Source organism: Oncorhynchus clarkii, chromosome 25 (genome assembly GCF_045791955.1).
Source record: "Oncorhynchus clarkii lewisi isolate Uvic-CL-2024 chromosome 25, UVic_Ocla_1.0, whole genome shotgun sequence".
NCBI classification, from domain to species: Eukaryota; Metazoa; Chordata; class Actinopteri; order Salmoniformes; family Salmonidae; genus Oncorhynchus; species Oncorhynchus clarkii.
Window position 1 is genome coordinate 9,591,198 of NC_092171.1, and position 26,019 is coordinate 9,617,216.

At 45.3% G+C, this 26,019-nt stretch overlaps 1 protein-coding gene across 5 annotated transcripts in view; it reads right to left on the reverse strand.

The window, feature by feature from the left end:
• LOC139384168 (kinase D-interacting substrate 220a) overlaps nucleotides 1-26,019 on the reverse strand; it is a 97,274-nt gene that overhangs the window by 61,542 nt on the left and 9,713 nt on the right. For all 5 annotated transcript variants that reach the window (XM_071128872.1, XM_071128871.1, XM_071128869.1 and 2 more), the window contains exons 2-19: nucleotides 20,521-20,673; nucleotides 20,211-20,309; nucleotides 19,366-19,464; nucleotides 17,576-17,674; nucleotides 17,371-17,469; nucleotides 17,101-17,199; nucleotides 16,542-16,739; nucleotides 16,202-16,300; nucleotides 15,743-15,841; nucleotides 15,411-15,509; nucleotides 15,047-15,224; nucleotides 14,630-14,794; nucleotides 14,120-14,299; nucleotides 13,681-13,846; nucleotides 13,403-13,554; nucleotides 10,464-10,564; nucleotides 10,145-10,330; nucleotides 9,558-9,698 (exon numbers count right to left, since the gene is read on the reverse strand). In XM_071128872.1, the coding sequence (XP_070984973.1) occupies nucleotides 9,558-9,698; nucleotides 10,145-10,330; nucleotides 10,464-10,564; nucleotides 13,403-13,554; nucleotides 13,681-13,846; nucleotides 14,120-14,299; nucleotides 14,630-14,794; nucleotides 15,047-15,224; nucleotides 15,411-15,509; nucleotides 15,743-15,841; nucleotides 16,202-16,300; nucleotides 16,542-16,739; nucleotides 17,101-17,199; nucleotides 17,371-17,469; nucleotides 17,576-17,674; nucleotides 19,366-19,464; nucleotides 20,211-20,309; nucleotides 20,521-20,652 (2,391 nt within the window). In that variant the 5' untranslated portion in view covers nucleotides 20,653-20,673. The remainder of the gene's footprint in view (nucleotides 1-9,557; nucleotides 9,699-10,144; nucleotides 10,331-10,463; nucleotides 10,565-13,402; nucleotides 13,555-13,680; nucleotides 13,847-14,119; nucleotides 14,300-14,629; nucleotides 14,795-15,046; nucleotides 15,225-15,410; nucleotides 15,510-15,742; nucleotides 15,842-16,201; nucleotides 16,301-16,541; nucleotides 16,740-17,100; nucleotides 17,200-17,370; nucleotides 17,470-17,575; nucleotides 17,675-19,365; nucleotides 19,465-20,210; nucleotides 20,310-20,520; nucleotides 20,674-26,019) is intronic.

Genomic DNA, 26,019 nt, shown 5'->3' on the forward strand with positions numbered 1-26,019 from the left:
TTCAGCGGTCCCGTTCTGTGACCTTGTGTGGCCTACCACTTTGCGGCTGAGCCGTTGTTGCTCCTAGATGTTTCCACTTCACAATAACAGCACTTACAACTCCAAGGCAGCTCTAGCAGGGTAGAAATTTAACTAAATGACTTGTTGGAAAGGTGGCATCCTATGACGGTGCCACTTTGAAGGTCACTGGGTTCTTCAGTACGGGCCATTCTACTGCCAATGTTTGTCTATGGATAATGCATGGCTGTGTGCTAGATTTTATACACCTGCCAGCAACGGGCATGGCTGAAATAGCCAAATCCACTATTTGAATGGGTGTTCACATACTTTTGTGTACAAGGGTTGGACATGCAGATAAATCAAAGAGATAAATGAAAAGTTGATTTTTGCTGGGGTCTTGGGACAGATAGGGTTAAAATGTTGATTACTTCACCTTGCCATTATCATTCACCTGGTAAGACAAATGTGAAGATTTATTTTGCTGCTAATGTATGATCGGGGTCCCTGGGTCACCGGTTTGCCTGGGAAGGGGTCCCTATGCAAGAACAGGTTGAAGACCCCTCTAAATCACTATGAGGGAACCTGATGGTCGACAGCGCGTACACACACACACACACACAGGGACTTTCCAAGCCTGATGAGAGACATTGTCGAAGTGTCACAGGATCCTGATTTGTGCTCCATTTACAGTCTATTAGCCATAGGACTAACCACCCTCAGACGACTAACCACCCTCGGACGGTGCGTGTGTGTCCACAGGACTAACCACCCTCGGACGACTAACCACCCTCGGACGGTGCGTGTGTGTCCACAGGACTAACCACCCTCGGACGGTGCGTATGTGTCCACAGGACTAACCACCCTCGGACGACTAACCACCCTCGGACGGTGCGTGTGTGTCCACAGGACTAACCACCCTCGGACGGTGCGTGTGTGTCCACAGGACTAACCACCCTCGGACGACTAACCACCCTCGGACGGTGCATGTGTGTCCACAGGACTAACCACCCTCGGACAGTGCGTGTGTGTCCACAGGACTAACCACCCTCGGACAGTGCGTGTGTGTCCACAGGACTAACCAGCCTCGGACGGTGCGTGTGTGTCCACAGGACTAACCACCCTCGGACAACTAACCACCCTCGGACGGTGCGTGTGTGTCCACAGGACTAACCACCCTCGGACAGTGCGTGTGTGTCCACAGGACTAACCACCCTCGGACAGTGCGTGTGTGTCCACAGGACTAACCACCCTCGGACAGTGCGTGTGTGTCCACAGGACTAACCACCCTCGGACAGTGCGTGTGTGTCCACAGGACTAACCACCCTCGGACAGTGCGTGTGTGTCCACAGGACTAACCACCCTCGGACAGTGCGTGTGTGTCCACAGGACTAACCACCCTCGGACGGTGCGTGTGTGTCCACAGCAAAACAACTATCTGCTTATACTGTGTTTGTTCCTGTCATTTAATTATACCTGATATCATCATATGAATATAGCTCTGTAATATCATACATCGAAAGAATGGAAAAATATTTACTTTGCTGAAAAATCCAATTGTCTAATATTCGTATTAAAAATAAGAGAGTTAGCTCAGAGGGAGGCGAGGTGCTGGTTCGTTTGCACAGAAGATTTCATTAGCAAACTACTAGGGGGATTACTCTTCCCCAAATGATAACATTTAGCTGGAGGCAATTCTATTACTCCAGCTGGGAAGAGGAATTTGAACTCTGGGTAATAGGGGAGGCTGAAAGGGGATGGCTACTGTATGCACTGTGTCCATAGTCCATACAATTATTGCTTTATGCAAGAGGCTTTGAAAGGTCAACCTTGGTCATGTGACTTGATACTGTGATTTTATTGCGATTTGATGTTCCAAATATATTGCTCTGTATATGTCTGCTGCAGAGAGACAAGAGAGAGCATGAGAACATTTGTTTTGGAAACAAAATTGCTGAAAACATGTTGGCTAACTATTTAAAAAGATGGAGAACAAGCTATAGAAGGAAAACTACCAGAGTTGTGGCGCAGGTACAGCCGGCTAGCACTAGCTAACACTACCTAGCAAAGACATTTAAAAAAAAGTGTTTACACACACACACACACACCACTGTTCAAAAGACTGGGGTCACTTAGAAATGTCCTTGTTTGTGAAAGAAAAGCTCATTTTTTGTCCATTAAAATAACATCAAATTGATCAGAAATACAGTGTAGACATTGTTAATGTTGTAAATGGCTATTGTAGCTAGAAACGGCTGATTTATGGAATATCTACAGAGGCCCATTATCAGCAACCATCACTCCTGTGTTCCAATGGCACGTTGTGTTAGCTCATTCAAGTTTATCATTTTCAAATGGCTAATTGATCATTAGAAAACCCCTTTGCAATTATGTTAACAGAGCTGAAAGCTGATTAAAGAAGCAATAAAACTGGCCTTCTTTAGACTAGTTGAGTTCCTGGAGCATCAGCATTTGTGGGTTCGATTAAAGGCTCAAAATGGCCAGAAACAAAGAACTTTCTTCTGAAACTCGTCAATCTATTCTTGTTCTGAAAAATGAAGGCTATTCCATACGAAACATTGCCAAGAAACTGAAGAGCTCATACAACGCTGTGTACTACTCCCTTCACAGAACAGCGCAAACTGGCTCTAACCAGAGTAGAAAGAGGAATGGGAGGCGCCGGTGCACAACTGAGCAAGACATTAGACACTCTAAGTACATTAGAGTGTCTAGTTTGAGAAACAGATGCCTCACAAGTGCTCAACTGGAATTTGTACTATTTTCCACATTGTAGTAACTATGAAATAACACATACTGTATGGAAACATGTAGTAACCAAAAATAAAATCTACATTGTATATTCTTCAAATTAGCCACCCTTTGCCTTGATGGCAGCTTTGCACACGCTTGGCATTCTCTCAACCAGCTTCATGAGTTCGGTTCTCAACTGGAATGCATTTCGATTAACAGGTGTGCCTTGTTAATTTCTTTCCTTCCTTAATGCATTTGAGCTAATCAGTTGTGTTGTGACAAGGTGGTATACAGAAGATAACCCTATTTGGTAAAAGACCAAGTCCATATTATGGCAAGAACAGCTCAAAAAGGAAAAGAGAAACGACAGTCCATCACTACTTTAAGACATAAGGGTCAGTCAATGTGGAAAATGTCAAGAACTTTGAAAGTTCCTTCAAGTGCAGTCGCAAAAAACATCAAGCGCTATGATGAAACTGGCTCTCATGAGGACCGCCACAGGACAGGAAGACCCAGAGTTACCTCTATTGCAGAGGATAAGTTCATTAGAGTTACCAGCCTTAGAAATTGCAGCCCAAATAAATGCTTCACAGAGTTTAAGTAACAGACACATCTCAACATCAACTGTTCAGAGGAGACTGCGTGAATCAGGCCTTCATGGTCAAAATGCTGTAAAGAAAACACTACTAAAGGCACCAATAAGAAGAAGAGACTTGCTTGTGCCAAGAAACACGAGAAATGGACATTAGACTGGTGGAAATCTGTCCTTTGGTCTGATGAGTCCAAAATGTGAGATTTCTGGTTCCAACTGCCGTGTCTTTGTGAGACGCAGATTAGGTGAACGGATGATCTCCGCATGTTTGGTTCCCACAGTGAAGCATGGAAGAGGTGGTGTGATGGTGCTTTGCTGGTGACACTGTTGGTGATTTTTTTAGGCACACTTAACCAGCATGGTTACCACAGCATTCTGCAGCGATACTCCATCCCATCTGGTTTGCGCTTAGTGGGACTATCATTTGTTTTTCAACAGGACAATGACCCAACACACCTACAGGCTGACCTCAACCCAATTGACCTCAACCCAATTGAGATGGTTTGGGATGAGTTGGACTGCAGAGTGAAGGAAAAGCAGCCAACATGTGCTCAGCATGTGTGGGAACTCCTTCAAGACGGTTGGAAAAGCATTCCAGGTGAAGCTGGTGGAGAGAATAGCACGAGTGTGCAAAACTGTCATCAAGGCAAAGAAAGGGCTACTTTGAAGGATCTAAAATATATTTTGATTTGTTTACACTTTTTTGGTTACTACATGATTCCATATGTGTTATTTCATAGTTTTGATGTCTTCACTATTATTCAACGATGTAGAAAATAGTTTTTTTTTTTTTTATGAAAACTTGAATGAGTAGGTGTGTCCAAACTTTTGACTGGTACTATATAACCAACAAAGCAGTTAAGAATAATAGATAAAAATAACAAGTAATTAAAGAGCAGCAGTAAAATAACAACAGCGAGACTATATACAGGGGGGTACCGATACAGAGTCAATGTGCGGGTGCACTGGTTAGTTGGGGTAGTTTTTACATATAGTTATTAAAGTGACTATTCATAGATGACAACAGAGAGTAGCAGTGATGTAAAGAAGGGGGCAATGCAAATAGTCTGGGTAGCCATTTGACGAAATGTTTAGGAGTCTTATGGCTTGCGGGTAGAAGCTGTTTAGAAGCCTCTTGGACCTAGACTTGGCGCTCCATTACCGCTTGCCGCGCTGTAGCAGAGAGAAAAGTTTATGACTAGGGTGACTGGAGTCTGACAATTTTTAGGGCCTTCCTCTGACAACGCCTGATATGCAGACGAGGTCCTAGATGGCGGGAAGCTTGGCCCCAGTGATGTACTGGGCCGTTCCCACTACCCTCTGTAGTGCCTTGCGGTCGGAGGCAGAGAAATTGCCATACCAGGCAGTGATTCAACCAGGATCAGGATGCTTTCGATAGTGCAGCTGTAGAACCTTTTGATGATCTGAGGACCCATGCCAAATATTTTAAGGTCACCTAAAGGGGAATAGGTTTTTTTGTGCCCCCTTTACGACTATCTTGATGTGCTTGGACCATAGTAGTTTGTTGGTGATGTGGACACCAAGAAATTTGAAGCTCTCAACCTGCTCCACTGCAGCCCCGTTGATGAAAATGGCGGCATGCTCGGCCCTCTTTTTCCTGTAGTCCACAATCATCTCCTTTGTCTTGATCACGCTGAGGGAGAGGTTGTTGTCCTGACATCACAAGGCCAGGTCTCTGACATCCTCCCTATAGACTGTCTCATCATTGTCAGTGATCACTGTTGTGTTATGGGCAAATTTAATGATGGTGTTGGAGTTGTGCCTGGTCATGCAGTCATGAGTGAACAGGGAGTACAGGAGGGGGCTGAGCACAAACCCCCGAGGTGCCCCTGTGTTGAGGATCAGTGTGGCAGATGTGTTGTTACCTACCCTCACCACCTGGGGGGCGGCCCGTCATGAAGTCCAGGATCCAGTTGCAAAGGGAGGTGTTTAGTTCCAGGACCGTTAGCTTATTGGTGAGCTTTGAGGGCACTATGGTGTTGAACGCTGAGCTGTAGTCAATGAATAGCATTCTCACATAGATGTTCCTTTTGTCTAGGTGGGAAAGGGCAGTGTGGAGAGATTGCATCATCTGTGGATCTGTTGGGGTGGTATGTAAACTGGAATGGGTCTAAGGTTTCTGGTTGGTTGGTGTTGATGAAAGCCATGACCAGCCTTTCAAAGCACTTCATGGCTACAGACGTGAGTGCTACAGGTCGGTAGTCATTTAGGCAGGTTACCTTAGTGTTCTTGGGCACAGAAACTATGGTGGTCTACATAAAATATGTTGGTATTACAGACTCGGACAGGGAGACGTTGAAAATGTCAGTGAAGACAGTTGGTCAGCGCATGCTCGCAGTAATCCGTCTGGGCCTGCGGTCTTGTGAATGTTGACCTGTTTAAAAGGTCTTACTCACATTGGCTGCAGAGTGTGATCACATAGTCTTTCGGAACAGCTGGTGCTCTCATGCATGTTTCAGTGCTATTTGCCTCGAAGCGAGCATAGAAGTAGTTTAGCTCGTCTGGTAGGCTTGTGTCACTGGGCAGCTCTCGGCTGTGCTTCCCTTTGTAGTCTGCAATGGTTTGCAAGCCCTGCCACATCCGATGAGCATTAGAGCCGGTGTAGTACGATTCGATCTTTGTCCTGTATTGAGGCTTTGCATGTTTGGTGGTTCATCAGAGGGCATTTCTTATAAGATTCCGGGTTAGAGTCCTGCTCCTTGAAAGCGGCAGCTCTAGCTTTTAGCTCAGTGCAGATGCTGCCTGTAACCCATGGCTTCTGGTTGGGGAATGTACGTACGGTCAGTGTGGGGACGACGTCGTCGATGTATTTATTGATGAAGCCAATGACTGATGTGGTGTACTCCTCAATACCATCGGAGGAATCCTGGAACATATTCCAGTCTGTGCTAGCAAAACAGTCCTGCAGCTTAGCATCTGCTTCATCTGACCACTTTTTTTATTGATCTAGCCACTGGTGCTTCCTGCTTTAATTTTTGCTTGTAAGCAGGAATCAGGAGGATAGAATTATGGTCAGATTTGACAAATGGAGGGCGAGGGAGAGCTTTGTATACATCTGTGTGTGGAGTATAGGTGGTCCAGAGTTTTTTCCCCCTCTGATTGCGCATTTAACATGCTGATAGAAATTTAGTAAAACAGATTTAAGTTTCCCTGCATTAAAGTCCTCGGCTACTAGGAGTGCCGCCTCTGGGTGAGCGTTTTCTTATGTTGGAATTTTTATTGTTTTATTTTTTTTATTTCACCTTTATTTAACCAGGTAGGCTAGTTGAGAACAAGTTCTCATTTGCAACTGCGACCTGGCCAAGATAAGGCATAGCAGTGTGAACAGACAACACAGAGTTACACATGGAGTAAACAATTAACAAGTCAATAACACAGTAGAAAAAGGGGAGTCTATATACATTGTGTGCAAAAGGCATGAGAAGGTAGGCGAATAATTACAATTATGCAGATTAACACTGGAGTGATAAATGATCAGATGGTCATGTACAGGTAGAGATATTGGTGTGCAAAAGAGCAGAAAAATAAATAAATAAAAACAGTATGGGGATGAGGTAGGTGAAAATGGGTGGGCTATTTACCAATGGACTATGTACAGCTGCAGCGATCAGTTAGCTGCTCAGATAGCAGATGTTTGAAGTTGGTGAGGGAGATAAAAGTCTCCAACTTCAGCGATTTTTGCAATTCGTTCCAGTCACAGGCAGCAGAGAACTGGAACGAAAGGCGGCCAAATGAGGTGTTGGCTTTAGGGATGATCAGTGAGATACACCTGCTGGAGCTCGTGCTACGGATGGGTGTTGCCATCGTAACCAGTGAACTGAGATAAGGCGGAGCTTTACCTAGCATGGACTTGTAGATGACCTGGAGCCAGTGGGTCTGGCGACGAATATGTAGTGAGGGCCAGCCGACTAGAGCATACAAGTCGCAGTGGTGGGTGGTATACAGCTCATGCAATGCTGTCTTAGTGCCACCCTCAGTCTGTTGTGGTATGTAAACAGCTACGAAGAATACAGATGAAAACTCTCTTGGTAGTTAGTGTGGTCTACAGCTTATCATGAGATGCTCTACCTCAGGCGAGCAATAGCTAGAGACTTCCTTAGATATCGTGCACCAGCTGTTATTTACAAAAATACATAGTTCGCCGCCCCTTGTCTTACCAGAAGCCGCTGTTCTATCCTGCCGGTACATCGAATAACCATCCAGCAGTATGTCGATATTGTTGTTGTTCAGCCACAACTCCGTGAAGCATAAGATGTTACAGTTTTTAATGTCCCGCGTAACTCGTCAATTTTATTCTGCAAGGATGGCACATTTGCTGGCAGAATGGAGTGGGGGTTTATTCGATCACCTACGAATTCTCAGAAGGCAGCCCGCTCTTCGGCCCCTCTTTCTCCGCCCCCTCTTCACGCAGATCACAGGGATTGGGGCCTGTTCCTGAGGAAGCAGTACATCTTTCACGTCGAGCTCGTCAGAGTCGCGAAACGAAAAAAAAAAGTATTCTGCTAGTCTGTGGTGAGTAATCACAGTCCTGATGTCTAGAAGTTATTTTCGGTCATTAGAGACAGTAGCAGCAACATTATGTACAAAATAAGTACAAAAATAAGTTACAAACATCGCAAATAAACGAACAAAAAAAAAACAATCGGCTGGTGGCACGTAAAACATGTGCCTTCTTCTCCGGCGCCATCTTACATACACACTGTATGTAAACTACATGACCAAAACTATGTGGACATTGCTAGTTGAACATCTCATTCCAAAATCATGGGCATTAATATGGAGTTGGTCGCTCCTTTGCTGCTAGAACAGCCTCCACTCTTCTGGGAAGGCTTTCCACTAGATGTTGGAACATTGCTACAGGACTTATGAACAGGACTTATGCTGGCATTCAGCCACAAGTGCATTAGTGAGGTCGGGCACGGATGTTGGGCAATTAGAGCTGGCTCGCAGTCGGCGTTCCAATGCATTTTAAAGATGTTTGATGGAGTTGAGGTCAGGGCTCTGTGCAGGCCAGTCAAGTTCTTCCACACTGATCTCGACAAATCATTTCTGTATGGACCTTGCTTTGTACATGGGGGTATTGTCATGCTGAAACAGGAAAGGGCCTTCCCCAAACTGTTGCCACAAAGTTGGAAGCACAGAATCATCTAGAATGTCATTCCCTGCTGTAGTGTTAAGATGTCCCTTTGCTGGAACTAAGGGGCCTAGCCGAAACATGAAAAACAGCCCCAGACCATTATTCCACCAAACTTTACAGGTGGCACTATGCATTGGGGCATGTAGCGTTCTCCTGCCATCCGCCAAACCCAGATTCATCCGTCCGACTGCCAGATGGTGAAGTGTGATTCATCACTCCAGAGAATGCATTTCCACTGTTCCAGAGTCCAATGGCAGTGAGCTTTACACCACTCCAGCCGATGCTTGGCATTGCGCATGGTGATCTTATGTGCGGCTGCTCGGCCATGTAAACCCACTTCATGAAGGTCTCGGGGAACAGTTCTTGTGAGTCTGTTTAGAGCTCGTTAGTGAATGTTGCAACCGTTACGCACTTCAGCACTCGCCGGTCCCATTCTGTGAGCTTGTGTGGCCTACCACTTTACGGCTGAGCCATTGTTGCTCCTAGACGTTTCCAATTCACAATAACAGCATTTAGCTAACTGGGGCAGCTCTAGCAGGGCAGAAATTTGAAGAAATGACTTGTTGGAAAGGTGGCATCCTATGACTATGCCATGTTAAAAGTCACTGAGCTCTTCAGTAAGGCCGTTCTACTGCCAGTGTTTGTCTATGGAGATTGCATGGAGGTGTGCTTGATTTTATACACCTGTCAGCAACAGGTGTGGCTGACATAGACAAATCCACTAATTTGAAGGGGTGTCCACATACTTTTGTATATAGAGTGTTTTTTAAATAGATTTTTAATCTATACTTGGAGTCAAAGTATAGATATAATATTGGCAAAAATAATATCATGATATGTAACTGTACCGATCCCCCCCCCCCCATCAATAGTAATGACCAGTGAGTCATGGATAATGATTTAAACCTAAATGGTTATGGATTGTGTGAGTTTTGTGTATAGTATTGTATAGTCTACATGTTTGTGTTCAGCCATTGTTACTAACGTCGTATTCAGTCATTGTTACAAACACACACATGCACACACAGCAAAGGCACACACACACACACACACACACACCGTGTCGAGCATCTGCAGCACTCTGTCCTGTTCGCAGGCATCCAGGCCGTCAATGATGACCGCCATGCGGGTCTGGTTCTGGGTGAAGCCATCGATGGTCTTGGCCATCTTGGACATCAGCTCCACCTCATGCTTCAACACCTGGAGCAACCAAACACACACACACACACACCATCAACCACTACATACTGTATAACTACAGACAATGTGCCTCTTCCTATTAATTCATCTCTGTTTTGATAGTGGTCGTAGGAATGTAGCTCCCGAGTGCCTAACGCTATCACGTAACAACATAACGTATTCATTCTTAACCATGTTAAAACTGTAGAATACCATTTAACTAGCGACATGATGAGCCAAGTCCTAACTCGATCAACTCATTTGATCTACACGTGCGTGTAACTTCCATGTTCCAAGTCTGTATCGACATTGCTGCGTGATTTACAAGTTACATATCTATTCTCAAGTCAGGGATTCGGCCCCATTTGAATATAACTGGAGAGGAACCTATCAAACAGAGTATTCCCTATGAGCAAAAGACGTTGAAAAGACGTTGAAAATGTGCTATAAAAAGGGGTTTACACTACCTTCATGAATCCCTCGCTCTTGAGCTTGTGCATCTTGTTGGCGGCACTGTGCAGCCTCTTCCTCTGGGAGTTGAGGACGGAGTCAGCCACCTGCCACCAGGTCCTACAGTTCAACAGGAGGGCCAGGCTCACCACGCTGGCCATGGCGATCAGCACCGCGTTCACCGTCAGGTTCTCCCGCTGCACCTAAATACATGTAACGAGGTCCACACACGCAAAAAAAAATGTTTTTTCCAATGTACAGCAGATGCTCGACACAGTGTGTGTGTGTGTGTGTGCTTGTGTATGTGCACATTTGTGCGTGTGTCAGTGTAGGTACCTTAAAGATGGCCAGCAGCGCCATGGCTGTGATCAGGCAGCCCAGTGTCACGACGAACAGCATGAAGCTGGGCACGCAGCAAGTCTTCTTCCACTTCTTACCTAGAGGGGAGAGGGGACAAATATCTAATTCACATAGGTATTCACACCCCTTTTCTACGACGCTCCAAACTGAGCTCGGGCGCATCCAATTTTATTTGATCACTGCAACTTGATTGGAGTTCACCTGTGGCCCGATTCAATTGTTTGGACATGATTTAGAAAGAAACACACCTGTCTATATAAGGTCCCACAGTTGACAGTGCATGTCAGGGCAGAAACCATACCATGAAGTGCAAGGAACGGTCTGTAGAGCGCCGAGATAGAATTGTGTTGAGGGGTATACTGTATCTGAGTAAGGGGATAAAACCATTTCTAAAATGTTGAACATTTCAAGAGCACAGTGGTCTCCATCATTGAGAAATTGAAAAAAAAAAGTACCCAGACTGCATTGAGCTGGCTGTCCGACCAAACGGGCAAAAAAATGACCTTGGTCAGGGAGGTGACAAAGAACCCAATGACCACTCTGACAGAACTACAGAGTTCCTTGGCTGAGATGGGAGAACCTGATCGACGGACAACAGTCTGTCTCTACAGCATTTCACCAATCTGGGCTTTATGGGAGAGTGGCCGGACGGTAGCCACTCATGAGAAAAAAGGCACATGACAGCACGCCTGGAGTTTACAAAGAGGCACGTGAAAGACTCAGATCATAAGGTAAACGATTCTGTGGTCTGATGAGACAAAAATGTGGTGGCAGTATCATGCTGTGGGGATGCTTTTCAGCAACAGGGACTGAAAAACTAGTAAGGATACTGTAGAGGGATAAATGAATGGAGCCAAATGCAGGCAAATCCTTGATGAGAACCTGCTTCAGAGTGAAAATGACCTCGTACCTGGGGGTGAAGCTTTACATTCCAACAGGACAATAACCCCCAAACATACAGCCAAAGCAACGCCGGAATTGCTTCAGAACAAGAATCCAGCTAAAGCTGAGACTTAAATCCCATTGAAAATCTGTGGAAAGACTTGAACATTGCTGTTCACCGCTAATCCCATCTAACTTAACAGAACGTGAAGAAAATCTGCAAGGAAAAACGGGAGGAAATCCCCAACTCCAGATGTGCAAAGCTGATAAAGACATAACCAATACAACTCAAAGCAGTAATCGTCAAAGGTGCTTCTACAAAGTATTGACTCAGGGGTGTGAATACTTTTGTTAATCAGATATTTCTGTGTCAATAAATGTGCAAAAGTGTCTATAAACACGTTTTCACTTAATCATTATGAATTCAGGTTGTAACACAACAAAATATGGAATAAGTCAAGGGGTATGAATACTTCCTGAAGGCCCTGTACACCAGGCCTGGAGTTGCGTGATTTTTAGGGGCAATACCATTCTTCAAGAGGTGCTCAATGTGCCGGGGCACCAAGGCCATCTGCTAGGGCACCAAGGCCATTAACCAAAATAGCCAATTAAATTGATTTGAAACCAAAAAACACTTGCTATTCAAGAAAAACACAAGTGTATGTAAATGTACACGAATAACTAGCCTACATGTCAAAGGTAGGTGATAGCCTATTCGTATTGTTTACAGCCTTTCATGTCCACACCGATATCTGACATGACAGAGGCACCAGAAAATGTAGCCACACTTTAATGAGACTTAATTACATACATAGGCTAAATGCCAGTCATGTTTGACCAATAAAATGTAGGATTATTAATGTCTAAAGGCTTGATTCTGTCGACATACTCGGGGAACTGTTCGTTCAGATAGGAGGGAAAGAACAGTGCCTGTTGCGTACCACAACATCACCCACCTTGCAATCTAGGCGGAGGCAGTCGGCATTTTGAAACCATTTAACAATAAACATAATGGTTTAAAACGTAGGAGTCATGTCTTAACTTACTTCAAAGTAACCTGGCCAAATTCCGACCTTAGAAATATCGAGGGAATTATTTGAGCACAAAAGCAGCAGGCTCTCGTGTTCTATTGGTTTTCAAAATCAACTTTCTGTTACTGTCCTGCAGCCAAAGACGTAGCCACATTAGCGACCCACGTTGTCGCATCTTTAGATCTTTCGACATTTTTAAAGGATATTTTCATCTTTGTCACGTGAAACTGCTCGCATTTTAGAATAAGGCTGCAACATAACATTTGGAAAAAGGGGAAGGGGTCTGAATACTTTCTGAATGCACTGCCTAGCCTACTGCTGTATGCGCATTGCTGCGCTTATAATGCGATGAAATAATAGGTTATCAACATTTTAAGCTAAATGTTCTGATCTGTTGCATCAGCTTTATTGCTTTTCAAAGTTTTTTTGTATGTACTCGTTGTACGATTTTGAGATCCATCGTCCCACAACTGTCCCAGATTCTGTTTGGAAGACTTATTTCTAGCACAGAATGACAAGCTGACCAACAGAATGGGTCAACTTTTGTACTTCGGGGGATAGTAGGTTGACATAGGCTAGTGCTTCTGCTGTTTGTTACTCGTCCTGTTGGCTGAGGAAAAGCAAACGTGGGCAGTTTTTCTAGATGTCTTCAACGTGCACCTCGGGAATCCCATAAGAATGGCGTGCACCGTTGCATCGGTCTTCACTTGTACTTCGAAGGCCTGTGATAAGGACCCGGTCACCTGACAGGCATTGGCTATTAAGAATTGAGATACCTGAGAAATACCTGAGAAAGCCATGTGAGTAATAGGTGCTTTGGAGCACGGAGATTGGTAACCGGTAGAAGGGAACAACAATATTTCAGCCCAGGGGGGCACAACGCCCACACAAGGGAGCCGCAGGGAAATTTGAGGCCTGCTGTACACTAAATATACAGTATTAGAGACAGAGGTCATACGAAGAGGTTATAAAGGATATCCAAGGTGGAGACAAACGTAGTACCTTGGTTCTCCTCGTTCTTGAACACCCTGAAGAGGCGGGTGGCCATGAAGCCAAACTCCCTCTCACAGGCATCAGACAGGGTGGCTATCATCTCTGCCAGGCTGGTCTCCCCTCCCACACTGGACAGACGATTGTAGTCTGTGAACAAGAACCTGACACACACACAGGCAAGGATTCTAGAATATACTTTCTCTATTGAAGGTCGTTCACATCAAGGTGCGTGTGCACGAGCGGCATCAAGCATGTATTTTATGTATGCATGTATGTGTGTGTGTTACCTGACAGGCAGGGCGCGGGTCGTCTGCTCTGGCAGCTCGGGGGGGTTGACAAACATGAGTTTGAGCAGCAGCTCCAGGTAGCCCACCTGGCGGGCCAGACGGGTGCTGAGGACCCACGCCCAGTTCCAGTTCTCCCCCTCACGACGACCCCCGAAGTACACCAACACTGCAGAGAGAGAAGAGAGGAGAGAGAGAGTACATCACATTTCTGACTGACCATCAGGCGTTCCCCTACCTATGACGGCGTCCAGTGGGCGGAACGTGAGAAATGTAGTTGTATGTGGCGAAACGCTGTCAGAATCGCTCGAAGCGCAGAACCAAGGCGCCCTCTAGTGACGTAATACACGCAACTCTCCTTAACTGCAGGAAACCGAAGGTCCAGAGTTTTTGTTGACTCGTTTCATTCTCCTCTGTTCCGTTCTACTCTAGTGTTCCTCACCAAAGAAGACGTAGAGCAGGGTGAGGAGGCTGAGGGAGACGGCGATGGCCAGGCGGGGGTCGACGGTGAAGCCCAGGACAAGAGCTACAGAACCACACAGCAGCAGGGACAGGAGCACCACCAGCCACGAGAACTGGAACAGGGGCTCAATCTGCTGGCCTGCAAATGTCTTCATCTCATCTGGAGGAGCGGGAGGGAGGGAGAGAGAGGTTATACAAAAAAATTAACATGCAAGTGAAAATGAGTAGGACCCCTAGCGGTTCCTGCCTTACACAGGAAACTACAAATGAGGCACTGAGGCAGTCAAGCCTGGCAATGAGAAAAAAAGGAAACTCATTTTTATAGAGCTAATGCACAGAACGTGACCAAATGGGTGGACATATTCCCTTTTAGATTCATATTGCTGTTGTTTAGTGAGAGCTTAAAAGCCTAACATTATTTTTCAAACGAGAGCCTCGGGACACTAGCAAAAGAAGAGCCCCAGTGATATTCCTGGTGGTGCTCTCTTACCCTCCAGCTTCTTGAGCAGGAAGGACTTGCCGCTGCCCCACTGGGCGTACAGGCCCACACAGATGGGCGGCTGCATGGTGGGCTCACTGAGGATGTCTGCCAGGGCACTGCTGTACAGGTCATAACCCAGCATGTCACCGTCAGACTCAGAGGGAGACAGGTGCTCTGAGAGACAGGGGGAGAGAGAGAGTGTGAGTGGTCATCACTTGATAAATACAGCAATACTTCCAAACACTAAATCATCTCATTTCCAAAACAAGATTGAAAGCGCTAAAAGTAATGATTCATGTTAAAAGATGTTTTAAATAATACCAGTTGGGCATTACAATTTCATTCACAATAACAGGCTAAAACACCACCCTAGAGTACTCTTGTGCACTATATGTATGTCTATGTGATTTGAGTATCAGGTCTCACTGGCTCCAAAGATCTGAGTGAGGATGCTCTTCTGGTGGGTGCAGTCGATGTTGTAGGGCGTCTCGCCGGCCTTGTTGGGGCGGTAGAGCAGGCGGCCATCTTTAGGGTTCCTCAGGAGGAGCTCAGCCAGCTTGCGGCTCCGCCCCCTGATGGCAATGTGAAGGGCCGTGTCGCCTTTCTGGGCAGGAGACGAGAGAGATGGTTACAGTAGAGTGGCGTGGAGGTAAAGTGCGGCCGAAACACTGGATTGCACAATGTGGATATGTATTGGGCGGTCCCGCGTCAGACGCTGGCTCGAATACAGAACCTGTGGTGTTATTCTAAAGACATAGGCTGGGCTCTATATGTCGTGTTTGTACAGTACCTTGTCCACAGCAGCCACCTTGGCCCCTCTGTCCAGGAGCAGCTCCACTATCTCAATTTTCCTCATCTTGGTGGCTTTGATCAAAGGGGTCTCTGCGTCCTGAAACACACATCCTCATCATCATCATCATCATCATCTCAGACCAAGAACAGTGATTGGTGAGAATAGAAGCCAGCAAATGTGCATTTGCAACGCTAATCACACTTGTTTAAAACGCGTTCTTAAAACCATCACCACTTTATCACAATGTTGATGTTGACAACGAGAGGAATTTGTCACAGTGCTATAAAATGACTGTTCACTTATGTAGAGCAGCTGTGGCTGTTCCTTACCTTGGTGCAGCTCTCAGTGTCCGGGTTGCATTGGAGGATGTCTCTCACCATGGTGGCGTTCGCTTTCTCCACTGCCCAGTAGAGGGCAGTCTTACTATCCTGTTTTACACAGTTGAGTAAAGGGTCATATTCATTAGGCACCAAACGGAAGAAACCTGACAGAAACAGGGCGGGACTACCAGAACATATCCAATAAGAAACGCTTGTTTTTGTTTTCCGTTGTTAAACATTTTGCTACGGTGTGCCCTAATAAATTGTCATGACGATCGATCAGAGATGTTAAAGGTCCAATGCGGCGGTTTTTCATCTCAATATCAAATCATTTCTGGGTAACAATTAAGTACTGTAATCACTTTCATTTAAAATGGTCAAAAATAAACAACAATAGTTTCTTGGCAATGAGCAATTCCCCAAGCAAGCATTTTGCGGGGAATGTCTGAGTGGGGAGGGGACTCCTACCTGTCCCCTGACGTCAATGTCGGCATATTTGTTTAAGAGGGCTCTGACGATCTCCACATGGCCTCCTCGCACTGCTCCGATCAGCACCGTCTCCCCACTCTGTGACACACACACAATAAACATCACAGGTTTTCAATACAGAGAACGCAAACTCAAACCACCACACAACAGAAAAGACGGGTTATACTGTAGAGGAGAAGACCATACGTGCTGTGACCATCAGCACATTTATCCATATAGCATGACCATTATCATTCAGGTTGATGTCATCCTGTCTAGACTCTACTGTTTATTGTCAGGGTTATCGGGGCAATGTTTCAGCTCATCGATGGTCATCTACCCTGTCTGGTATGTTGACGTAGGTGCCAGCGTCCAGCAGGTCCTGGACTATCTCAGTGTAGCCCTCCTTGGCAGCGATCATCAGGGCCGTGTTGCCGTCCTTGTCTGTCATGTTGACGTTGGGGTTCCTCTTCAGAAGCTCCTTCACCACCTCATTGAAACCACCCCGCACAGCCACGATCAGAGCGGTCATGGAATTCTGATGGGAGAGAATAACAGTCAGGTTGTTGTCATTTCAACACAGTGTTTCCTTTTCATGGATTGCAGCTGAAGCCTATTTGTTCCCGATGAACGGGAATGAATGGATATCTATACGGACAAAGCTCTTACTCATCAGATAAGGCCTTGTTTTAAAGAGTGTGTAGTCAAGCGCATGACAAAAACCTCTGACAATGCATTTGTGAATATTCATACACCCCCCCCCCCCCCCCCCCCAAGACAAAATAGATTAAAAAAATACATTTTGGAGTGAACCGACCCCTTGCTTGAGCCCATTGTGTGTGTGATCCGCTCAGGCCTTGTGTAATGAGGTTTTAACGAGAATAGGGAGGTCCACTTACCGCTCCCTCCTGGTCCACATCGGCCCCATTGACCAGCAGGTGTATCACACTGTCATAGTGGCCCTTCCTGGCTGCCCAGATCAACGGGGTAGTGCCATACTAAGAACAAGGGAGAAGAGAAAAGAAGAGAGAGAGAGCGTTGATGACTATTGAAACACCGAACGTAGGGACATTTAGTGTACTTACTTTAGGTTACTTTGTCATTTTTATTACTTTTATGGCATTTTTATACAAGACAAATTGAACACAGGACCAGTGGTGAGTGCTTACCTTGTCAGAGCAGTTGACTTTAGCTCCGTGATGAATCAGGAGATGCACTATATCAGCATGGCCTCGTCCAGCCGCCCAGATAATGGGGTAGACGCTGTACTGTAAGGACAGACATTAGCATATTTAACTCATTCTGAAATACACTAATTATTTACCCATTTATAGAAGGCCTGATGCGCTTTAGATAGGAATAGTACCAGTGTACCTGGCCAGTGATGTTGGGGATAGCTCCTTTCTCCAACAGTAGCTGGGTGACCTCCACACGACCCTTATAGGAAGCCCACATGAGGGCACTCCATCCCCCCTGTACAGTAAACCACACACACACACACACACACACACACACACACACACACACACACACACACACACACACACACACACACACACACACACACACACACACACACACACTTTAAATGGGAAGTGGTGACAAGTATAGTTAGTGGCTATTGCCACAATTCCCACAGTGCCAGGGAGAAGTAGAGCAGTCATCTTCTGTATGATGTCATGATGTCATACAGCACGACATGCACATAGCCAAACAGTGGGTTTAATCCTGTTATTAGTACAGACACGCTGGCACCCGGGTGGCTTAAGGCGTCAGCAGGCTTCAGTTCGGCTGGCGCCTAAGAGGTTTGGAACTCGAGTCTGCTCGCATACTCCCTTCAAAGACCTTCGCTTGGAAAATGATTCAAATAAACGGCAATTGTTTGTCCGTTTTGAGACACCGTAGCCAGTATGCACTTCCTCAAAATAGTCAGAACGAATCCAAGATCCCTCAATAAATCTGTGTTACATTTTCCTGTTTTTGCCGAGGAGATTTTCCATCTGACTAAGACGTCTGGTGCAGTATTTCTCAAGTGAAAAAATGTGTGTGAGGATGAGTCATCTCTCGTTGAATGACAACAGGCACTTCGTTGAAGAATCCTACGGTCGGCCAGTCGCCGACGTCGGCTAGCGACTTTTGGCAAAACATTGAAGAGACGAAAAATCTCTTGCCGAAGTCCAAAACATACTAAAAAAAATAAATAAATAGCCACATAATGTCACATAATGTCGTCATAACATATGCAGAAACTGTTCCCGAACTGACACGCAACACAGCCATGATTGATTGCCTGAGTCACCTTACACTAGAACCAGTGTAAATATGAAATGGAAATAGCACATGTCAGAAGGCAAAAGCTTTGGCCATGACACTCACAATGAACAAACACTGTCAATTAGTCTTTACCCCTCCGGGGAACATGCAGAAGTGCAAAAACACGGCCTATTGAATAACCTAAACCGTACTGTGAACGAACAGAACTGCAGACAGAATAGGATGTGAAGTAGGCTTCTTCCACTGAGAGGTTTGTATTACAGATATTAACCATATCCCAGGTTAATGTACTCCGGACATCCAGAGCTCAGTAAATGCAATTATTACAAAACGGAGGAGATTATATTGGAGGTAATGGAATCGCATCCCAAGCTGATGGATAAATCACTTCAAAGCAGCCTGGAATGGATTGCAGTCAGACATAAGACAGTAGAGGAAGAATATGAATAGACTCTTTCTACTGCGTGTGTGTGTGTGCGCGCGCGCGTTGGGTATTGTGACAGCAAGGAAAATATGAATTTCAGTGCAAATGGACCAATAAAGCAAGTATTGTACTGCATTATAGCTCTCATACAAAATACCCAATGGCCACCATCAATGACAGTCAATGACTGCTGTGCCAGAGTTGTAGGTGACCTTGTTCACCCCAGAAGGTTGACCGCTTTTGAAAATGCATCCAGATAAAAGACGGTCCAACCTAAAATAATCCTCCTTTCATCTTTTAGTTATGCTGTTTTTTCCTCACTTTTTCAATCAAACTACTCCTTCAAGAGAAATGTTACACACAGGTACAAAAGCTTTACTTCATGTTGCCCAGAGTTTACTTTAGTGTCCACTCTGCAATGTCCTTTCCCAAAACCCTGTACCCAGTGCCCACCCTCCTCTCTCACCATGTCCCGGTGCTCCAGGCTGGCATTGTTGGCCAGCAGCTCCTTCACCACCTCCACATGGCCCTCCTTAGCCGCTGAGATAAGTGCCGTCCAGCAGTCCTGTTGACGGGCAGAACACAGGGGTTACACTTGGTCACCACGGAAACTCCAATCATGTCGTCGTCGCCGTGGACCACCACCAATCAGAGGGCTGCCGGTCTGTATTAATCCGCTGCACAGTGCTGTACCTACCAGCTGGTCGTACCAGGTGCTCATGGACGCGGGGTGGAGGTGACAGAGAGAGCGCGTCAGATAGAGAACAGAGAGCAAAGGAGAGAGGGAGAGAGAGACGCGGTGTCCAGGTCTGGTCCGTCTCACTCAGTCTGGTGTAGTGAGAGTCTGAGTGTGTGTGTCTGAGGTTTAGTAAGAGGTTGAGGCTGGGTGTGTTGATGGAGACAGCAGCTCTACACCCTGTAATTTACTTTAACAGAGGCCTGAGGCATTCGACAGGTGCTCATTATGGGTCTCTGTGTTAACCCACAGTGTGGTGAGTTCATCAGGCTGGACACTAAGGGCTTTTCGGGCAGTGGAGACCAAATGTTAACTTTGTGCGGTAATGTATTCTGTTGGCATCATGGTGCATTTCAGGGTTGAACCATGGTTTTTACTATGTACCTTGAGCGACCTAAATCTTACGTGTTCCCAGCAGACTTACTCTCCCTGTCCGGAGCATAGGCGTGTGGCTGTGATTGGAAAAGTCCTAGGTCTAAAAGTAATGTGACAGCAACCCTCAAACCCATTGTCTAGCTACCATTTCTTTTAAGTGTGGTGTGCGAGTGTGTGTGTGTGTGTGTGTGTGAGTGTACCACGTCGTCCAGGTTGACGTTGGCTCCTCTCCTGATGAGCTCCTGGACCATCTCTATGTTGCCCTGCTCTGACGTCACCATGAGGAGAGTCTGACCATTCTGAAGGGGGGGGGGGCAGGGCAGAGACAGAGAGACGGTCACTAATCACAAAATAGTTACCCGAGCACTGATTTAATTGGAGCATTCACTTTTATAGCAAAACCCAGCTAAACAAATTAGCCTAGTACTTATTTAGATGTTTATGTTAACTCTCATTTGTATGTTTACTGTGTTCCGCGCGATGCCTAGTATCCAGTGGTCATTGACTCACCTCGCTCCTGCTGTCCACCTCCTTGAACTTGTCCAGGTGGGCTTTTATGGCCGGCACGTTGTTCTCCTCAACGTAGCTGAACAGGCTCTGGGTGGCCAGAGTGGTCATCTTCAGAGAGGTGGTGGTGTCCATGACTACGCCTCACCACCGTGACTAGGAGACACAAAGAGAGGTTATTAGCCTATGTACACATGCACCTGGCACAGTCAAAGCTGGCTGGACATATTCGAGGCACATTGTCATAAGGACAACCCAACACATTAATAAGCCATGAGTCAACAACCACAAGTTTATGTTTTTAGTTCAAACGTCAGTCAAAATCACAGGAGGTTGGTGGCACCTTAATTAGTGAGGACGGGCTCGTGGGTAATGGCTGGAGTTGAATAGGTTGAACGGTATCAAATACATCAAACGTGGTGACCATGTATTTGATGCCATTACATTTGCTCCGTTCCAGCCATTATTATGAGCCGTCCTCCCCTCAGCAGCCTCCACCGGTCAAAATGCTTCTAAACGCGTTATGGATGTGTTACTGACATAGTTAAATCAAATGAATGGATTATGACTGTAAATAGGCCCTAAGCCAAGCAGTACAAACAAAGGGATTGTTTGTTGTCCACTCACTGTTTTGTGTTTCAAAAGGATGGTATTTCTTTGAGCTTTGAAATGTTATCAGAAGTTCAACTTCATAGAAGAAAACAGTGAGCAGTGCAGACAGTGTGCATTCGGAAAGTATTCAGACCCCTTCCCTTTTTCCACATTTTCTTACGTTAAAGCCTTATTTTCCTCCTCAATCTACACACAATACCCCATAATGGACAAAGCAAAAACAGGTTTAGACATTTTTGCAAATTTATAAAAAAATATATTTAAAAAATACCTTATTTACATAGGTACCCTCTGCTATGAGGCTTGAAATTTGGAACCACCAAGACTCTTCCTAGAGCTGGCCGCTCGGCCAAACTGAGCAATCGGGGAAGAAGGGCCTTGGTCAGGGAGGTGACCAAGAACCCAATGGTCACTCTGACAGAGCTCCTCTGTGGAGATGGGAGAACCTTCCAGAAGGACAACCTTCTCTGCAGCACTCCACCAATCAGGCCTTTAAGGTAGAGTGGCCAGACGGAAGCACTCCTCAGTAAAAAGCACATGACAGCCCGCTTGGAGTTCGACAAAAGGCACCTAAAGGACTCTCAGACCTTTAGAAACATCTAGTCTGATGAAACCAAGATTGAACTCTTTGACTCTTTGGCCTGAATGCCAAGCGTCACGTCTGGAAGCAACCTGCCACCATCCCTTTGGTGAAGCATGGTTGGCCCAGCGCCGCCCGGGTTAGGATGTCATTGTAAATAAGAATTTGTTCTTAACCGACTTGCCTAGTTAAATAAATAAAAAAAATAAAAATTGGTTGTGGTAGCATCATGCTGGGGGGGACGTTTTTCAGTGACAGGGACTGGGAGACTAGTGAGGATCTAGGCAAAGATTAACTGAGCACAGTACAGAGAGATCCTTGCTAAAAACCTGCTCCAGAGCAGTCAGGACCACAGACTGGGGCGAAGCTTCACCTTCCAACAGGACAATTACCATAATCACACAACCAAGACAACGCATGAGTGGCTTCGAGACAAGTCTCTGAATGTCCTTGAGTGGCCCAGCCAGAGCCCGGACTTGAACCCGATCGAACATCTCTGGAGAGATCTGAAAGTAGCTGTGCAGCGATGCTCCGCATCCAACCTGGCAGAGCTTCATAGGATCTGCAGAGAATGGGAGAAAAATCACCGCCAAAGGTGCTTCAACAAAAGTACTAAGTAAAGGGTCTGAATACTTATGTAAATGTGATATTTCAGTTTCATATATTTTTATACATTTGGAAAAATATCAAAAAAACTTGTTTTTGCTTTGTCATTATGGGGTATTGTGTGTAGATTGATGAGGGGGGGGGGGGGTGATTTAATCCATTTTAGAATGACTAACTAAAAAGTCAAGGGGTCTGAATACTTTCCGAATGCACTGTACACTTGTATTTCATACAGACCTAATAAGTATGGCAGAGGACATGAGACTGGACAGCAACTATAATTATAACAGTTAGAGACGGGCATGAGTATTCAAGCACTCAAATGAACTGTCAAAACTCGATCTTTAACCAGATTTATTTTTTATATACTTTAAAACGATTTGGTTTAAATCTTGTCTTGAAGAACACTTACATTTCATTTGGACTCTAGTGTTATATTTGTGCATGTGCATTTGCGGTACAGAACAAAAAACAAACCACGCCAAGCATCACAAGGTTTTTCTCCCAAAATTCCCTTGTTCCGTCTGTGTCTCACTCGCGTTCTGACCACTCCCTCTACACACATGCCGAGTGTACGCACAAGCTCTGTTAGGCCTATAACAACTAACTAATTGGATACACAAGCTACATTTATTGCCAAATGATGACAGTTGTATCACAAATTCAAAATGGACTGGTTGACTGAAGTAGGGAAATATGTGTTCCAATAATAAACTGCAGTTTTGGAATAATTGCGTCTGGTCTATTTTTATTTTTCGCTTAGGCCAACTTGCGTTTATCACCGCATGCACAAAGTCAAAATTGGCTATATCGCCCAAATTCAGGAAGGGAAAAAAAGCTTATTGTTCTTAATTTAAGGTTAACAGTGTGGTTAAGGGTTAGGTATAAAATCAGATTCCTAGAAGAGAAATTGTATAAATAGGTGGGATGTATGACTTTGTGGCTGTGGTCACTACTGACAACCCTACTTTGCAAACTGCTAGTGCCATTCGGAATTTGTACGCAATAACCTCCCTAAACATACAGGTTCCACACTGAAAATATGCAAAAACTTAAGTTTGTCTTCATCAAAGAGTGTATTTTAATCAGAATCATTAAGCTTAGGCCTAATCACCAAACAGAGTAATTCATCCCCATGCAGCGTTCAATGTAGAATTGCTAATCCATTTTAGAAAATTCCAAAGAACAGGCAGAATAAACTACAAATCTGTATATCGAAAATATGACCGATTTTGGCGTGTAACCCTGAAAAAAATTGTCTTTCAACTGGCCAAATTGAGCCCGGTTTCAAATGATCACTCCTGGGGAATAACTGTTCCAGGCGCAGGATGCACATCAAGTTAAATGAATGTCATGTGCACAAGTACAGTGGAATGCCGTTCTTGCAAGCTCTAAACCAAACAATGCAGTACAACAAAATAATGTAGAACAAAAACCTTACGAGAAATAAGAATCATTTTGCACTACTCTGTTCTATTTTATTATATTACATCATGTTTTTTACTATAAAATGGGTGTGTCTTGACTGTGATAAGAGCTTGGAAAAGAAGTGTCTTGTCTGCTAAATTAACAAAACAAGGCTATGCCATTGCACAGCCGTAGGGTTCTACAAGCAAGTGCCACTGCTGAGGTTACTTTCCTTTTGAAGATTGTGTTAATGATATAATATTTGAATCTTAAATGGCACTTTTTTATTGACTGAATATATGAAATTACATGTCGTGTTTATAATGTTGTTCAGTGTGAAGTGTTGATCCCACCTGTCATGAGCAAAAGTAACAGACAGGTGTGGCATATCAACGAACTGATTAAACTGCATGATCAAGGCCTTCCAAATGGTGCAGTGGTCTGAGGCACCTCATCGCAGTGCTAGCTGTGCCACTAGAGATTCTGGGTTTAAGTCCAGGCTCTGTCGCGATCGAGAGACCCATGGGGCGGCGCACAATTGGCCCAACGTCGTCCGGGTTAGGGTAGGGTTTGGACGGCAGGGATGTCCTTGTCCCATCGTACACTAGCGAATCCTGTGGCGGGCCGAGCGCAGTGCACACTGACATGGTCGCCAGGTGTACGGTGTTTCCTCCGACACATTGGTGTGGCTGGCTTCCGGGTTAAGTGGGCATGTGTCAAGAAGCGGGGCGGCTCGGTTGGGTTGTGTTTCGGAGGACGCACGGCTCTCAACCGTCGCCTCTCCCGAGTCTGTATGGGAGTTGCAGTGATGAGACAAGACTAACTACCAATTGGATACCACGAAATTGGGGAGAAAAAGGAGTAATAAAAAATAAATAAACAGCATGATCATTACACAGTTGCACCTTGTTCTGGGGACAATAAAAGGCCACTCTAAATTGTGCAGTTGTGTCACACAACAGAATGCCATAGTTGTCTCAAGTTTTGAGGGAGCGTGCAATTGGCATGCTGACTGCAGGAATGTCCACCAGAGCAGTTGCCAGCGAATTGAATGTACATTTCTCAACTATAAGCCTCCTCCCAACGACTTTTTAGAAAATTTGGCAGTAAGTCCAACCAGCCTCACAACCGCAGACCACGTGTATGGTATCGTGTGGGCAAGCGGTTTGCTGATGTCAATGTTGTGAACACAGTGCCCCATGGTGGCGGTGTGGTTATTGTATGGGCAGGCACAAACTACAGACAACAAACACAATTGCATTGTTTTTATGGCAATTTGAATGCACAGAAATACAGTGACAAGATCCTGAGGCCCATTGTCAGGCCCATTTAGCAATTAGAATTTGTTATCTGTAATGGTTATGATAAAGTAGGCATTGATGCACACTATTGACATATACACTGAACAAAAATATAAAACACAACATGCAACAATTTAAAATATTTCATATAAATTCATATAAGGAAATCAGTCAAATGAAATAAATTCATTGGGCCCTAATCTATGTATAACACATGACTGGGATTATAGATATGCATCTGTTAGTCACAAATATATTTTAAAAAAATGGTAGGGGTGTGAATCATCAAACCAGTCAGTATCTGATGTGACCACCATTTGCCTCATGCAGCGTGACACATCTCCTTCACGTTAAGTTGTTCAGTCTGTTGATTGTGGCCTGTGGAATGTTGTCCCACTCTTCTTCATTGGCTGTGCGAAGTTGCTGGATATTGGCGTGAACTGGAACACGTCGATCTTGAGCATCCCACACATGCTCAGTGGGTGACATGTCTGGTGAGTATACAGGCCATGGAAGAACTGGGACATTTTCAGTTTCCAGGAATTGTGTACAGATCCTTGCGACATGGGCATTATCATGCTGAAACATGAGGTGATGGCGGCGGATAAATGGCACTGCAATGGGCCTCAGAATCTCATCACAGTATCTCTGTGCATTAAAATTGCCATTGATAAATTGCAACTGTGTTCGTTGTCCGTAGTTTATGCCTGCCCATACCATAACCCCACCACCATGGGGCACTCTATTCACAACATTGACATCAGCAAACCGCTCGCCCACATGACGCCATACACATCTGCCCGGGACAGATTCAACCGGGGATCATCCGTGAAGAGCACACTTCTCTAGCGTGCCAGTGGACATCGAAGGTGAGCATTTGCTCCCTGAAGTCAGTTACGATGTTGAACTGCAATCTGGTCAAGACCCTGGTGAGGACGACGAGCACGTAGATTAACTTCCCTGAGACAGTTCCCACCGTTTCATCAGCTGTCCGGG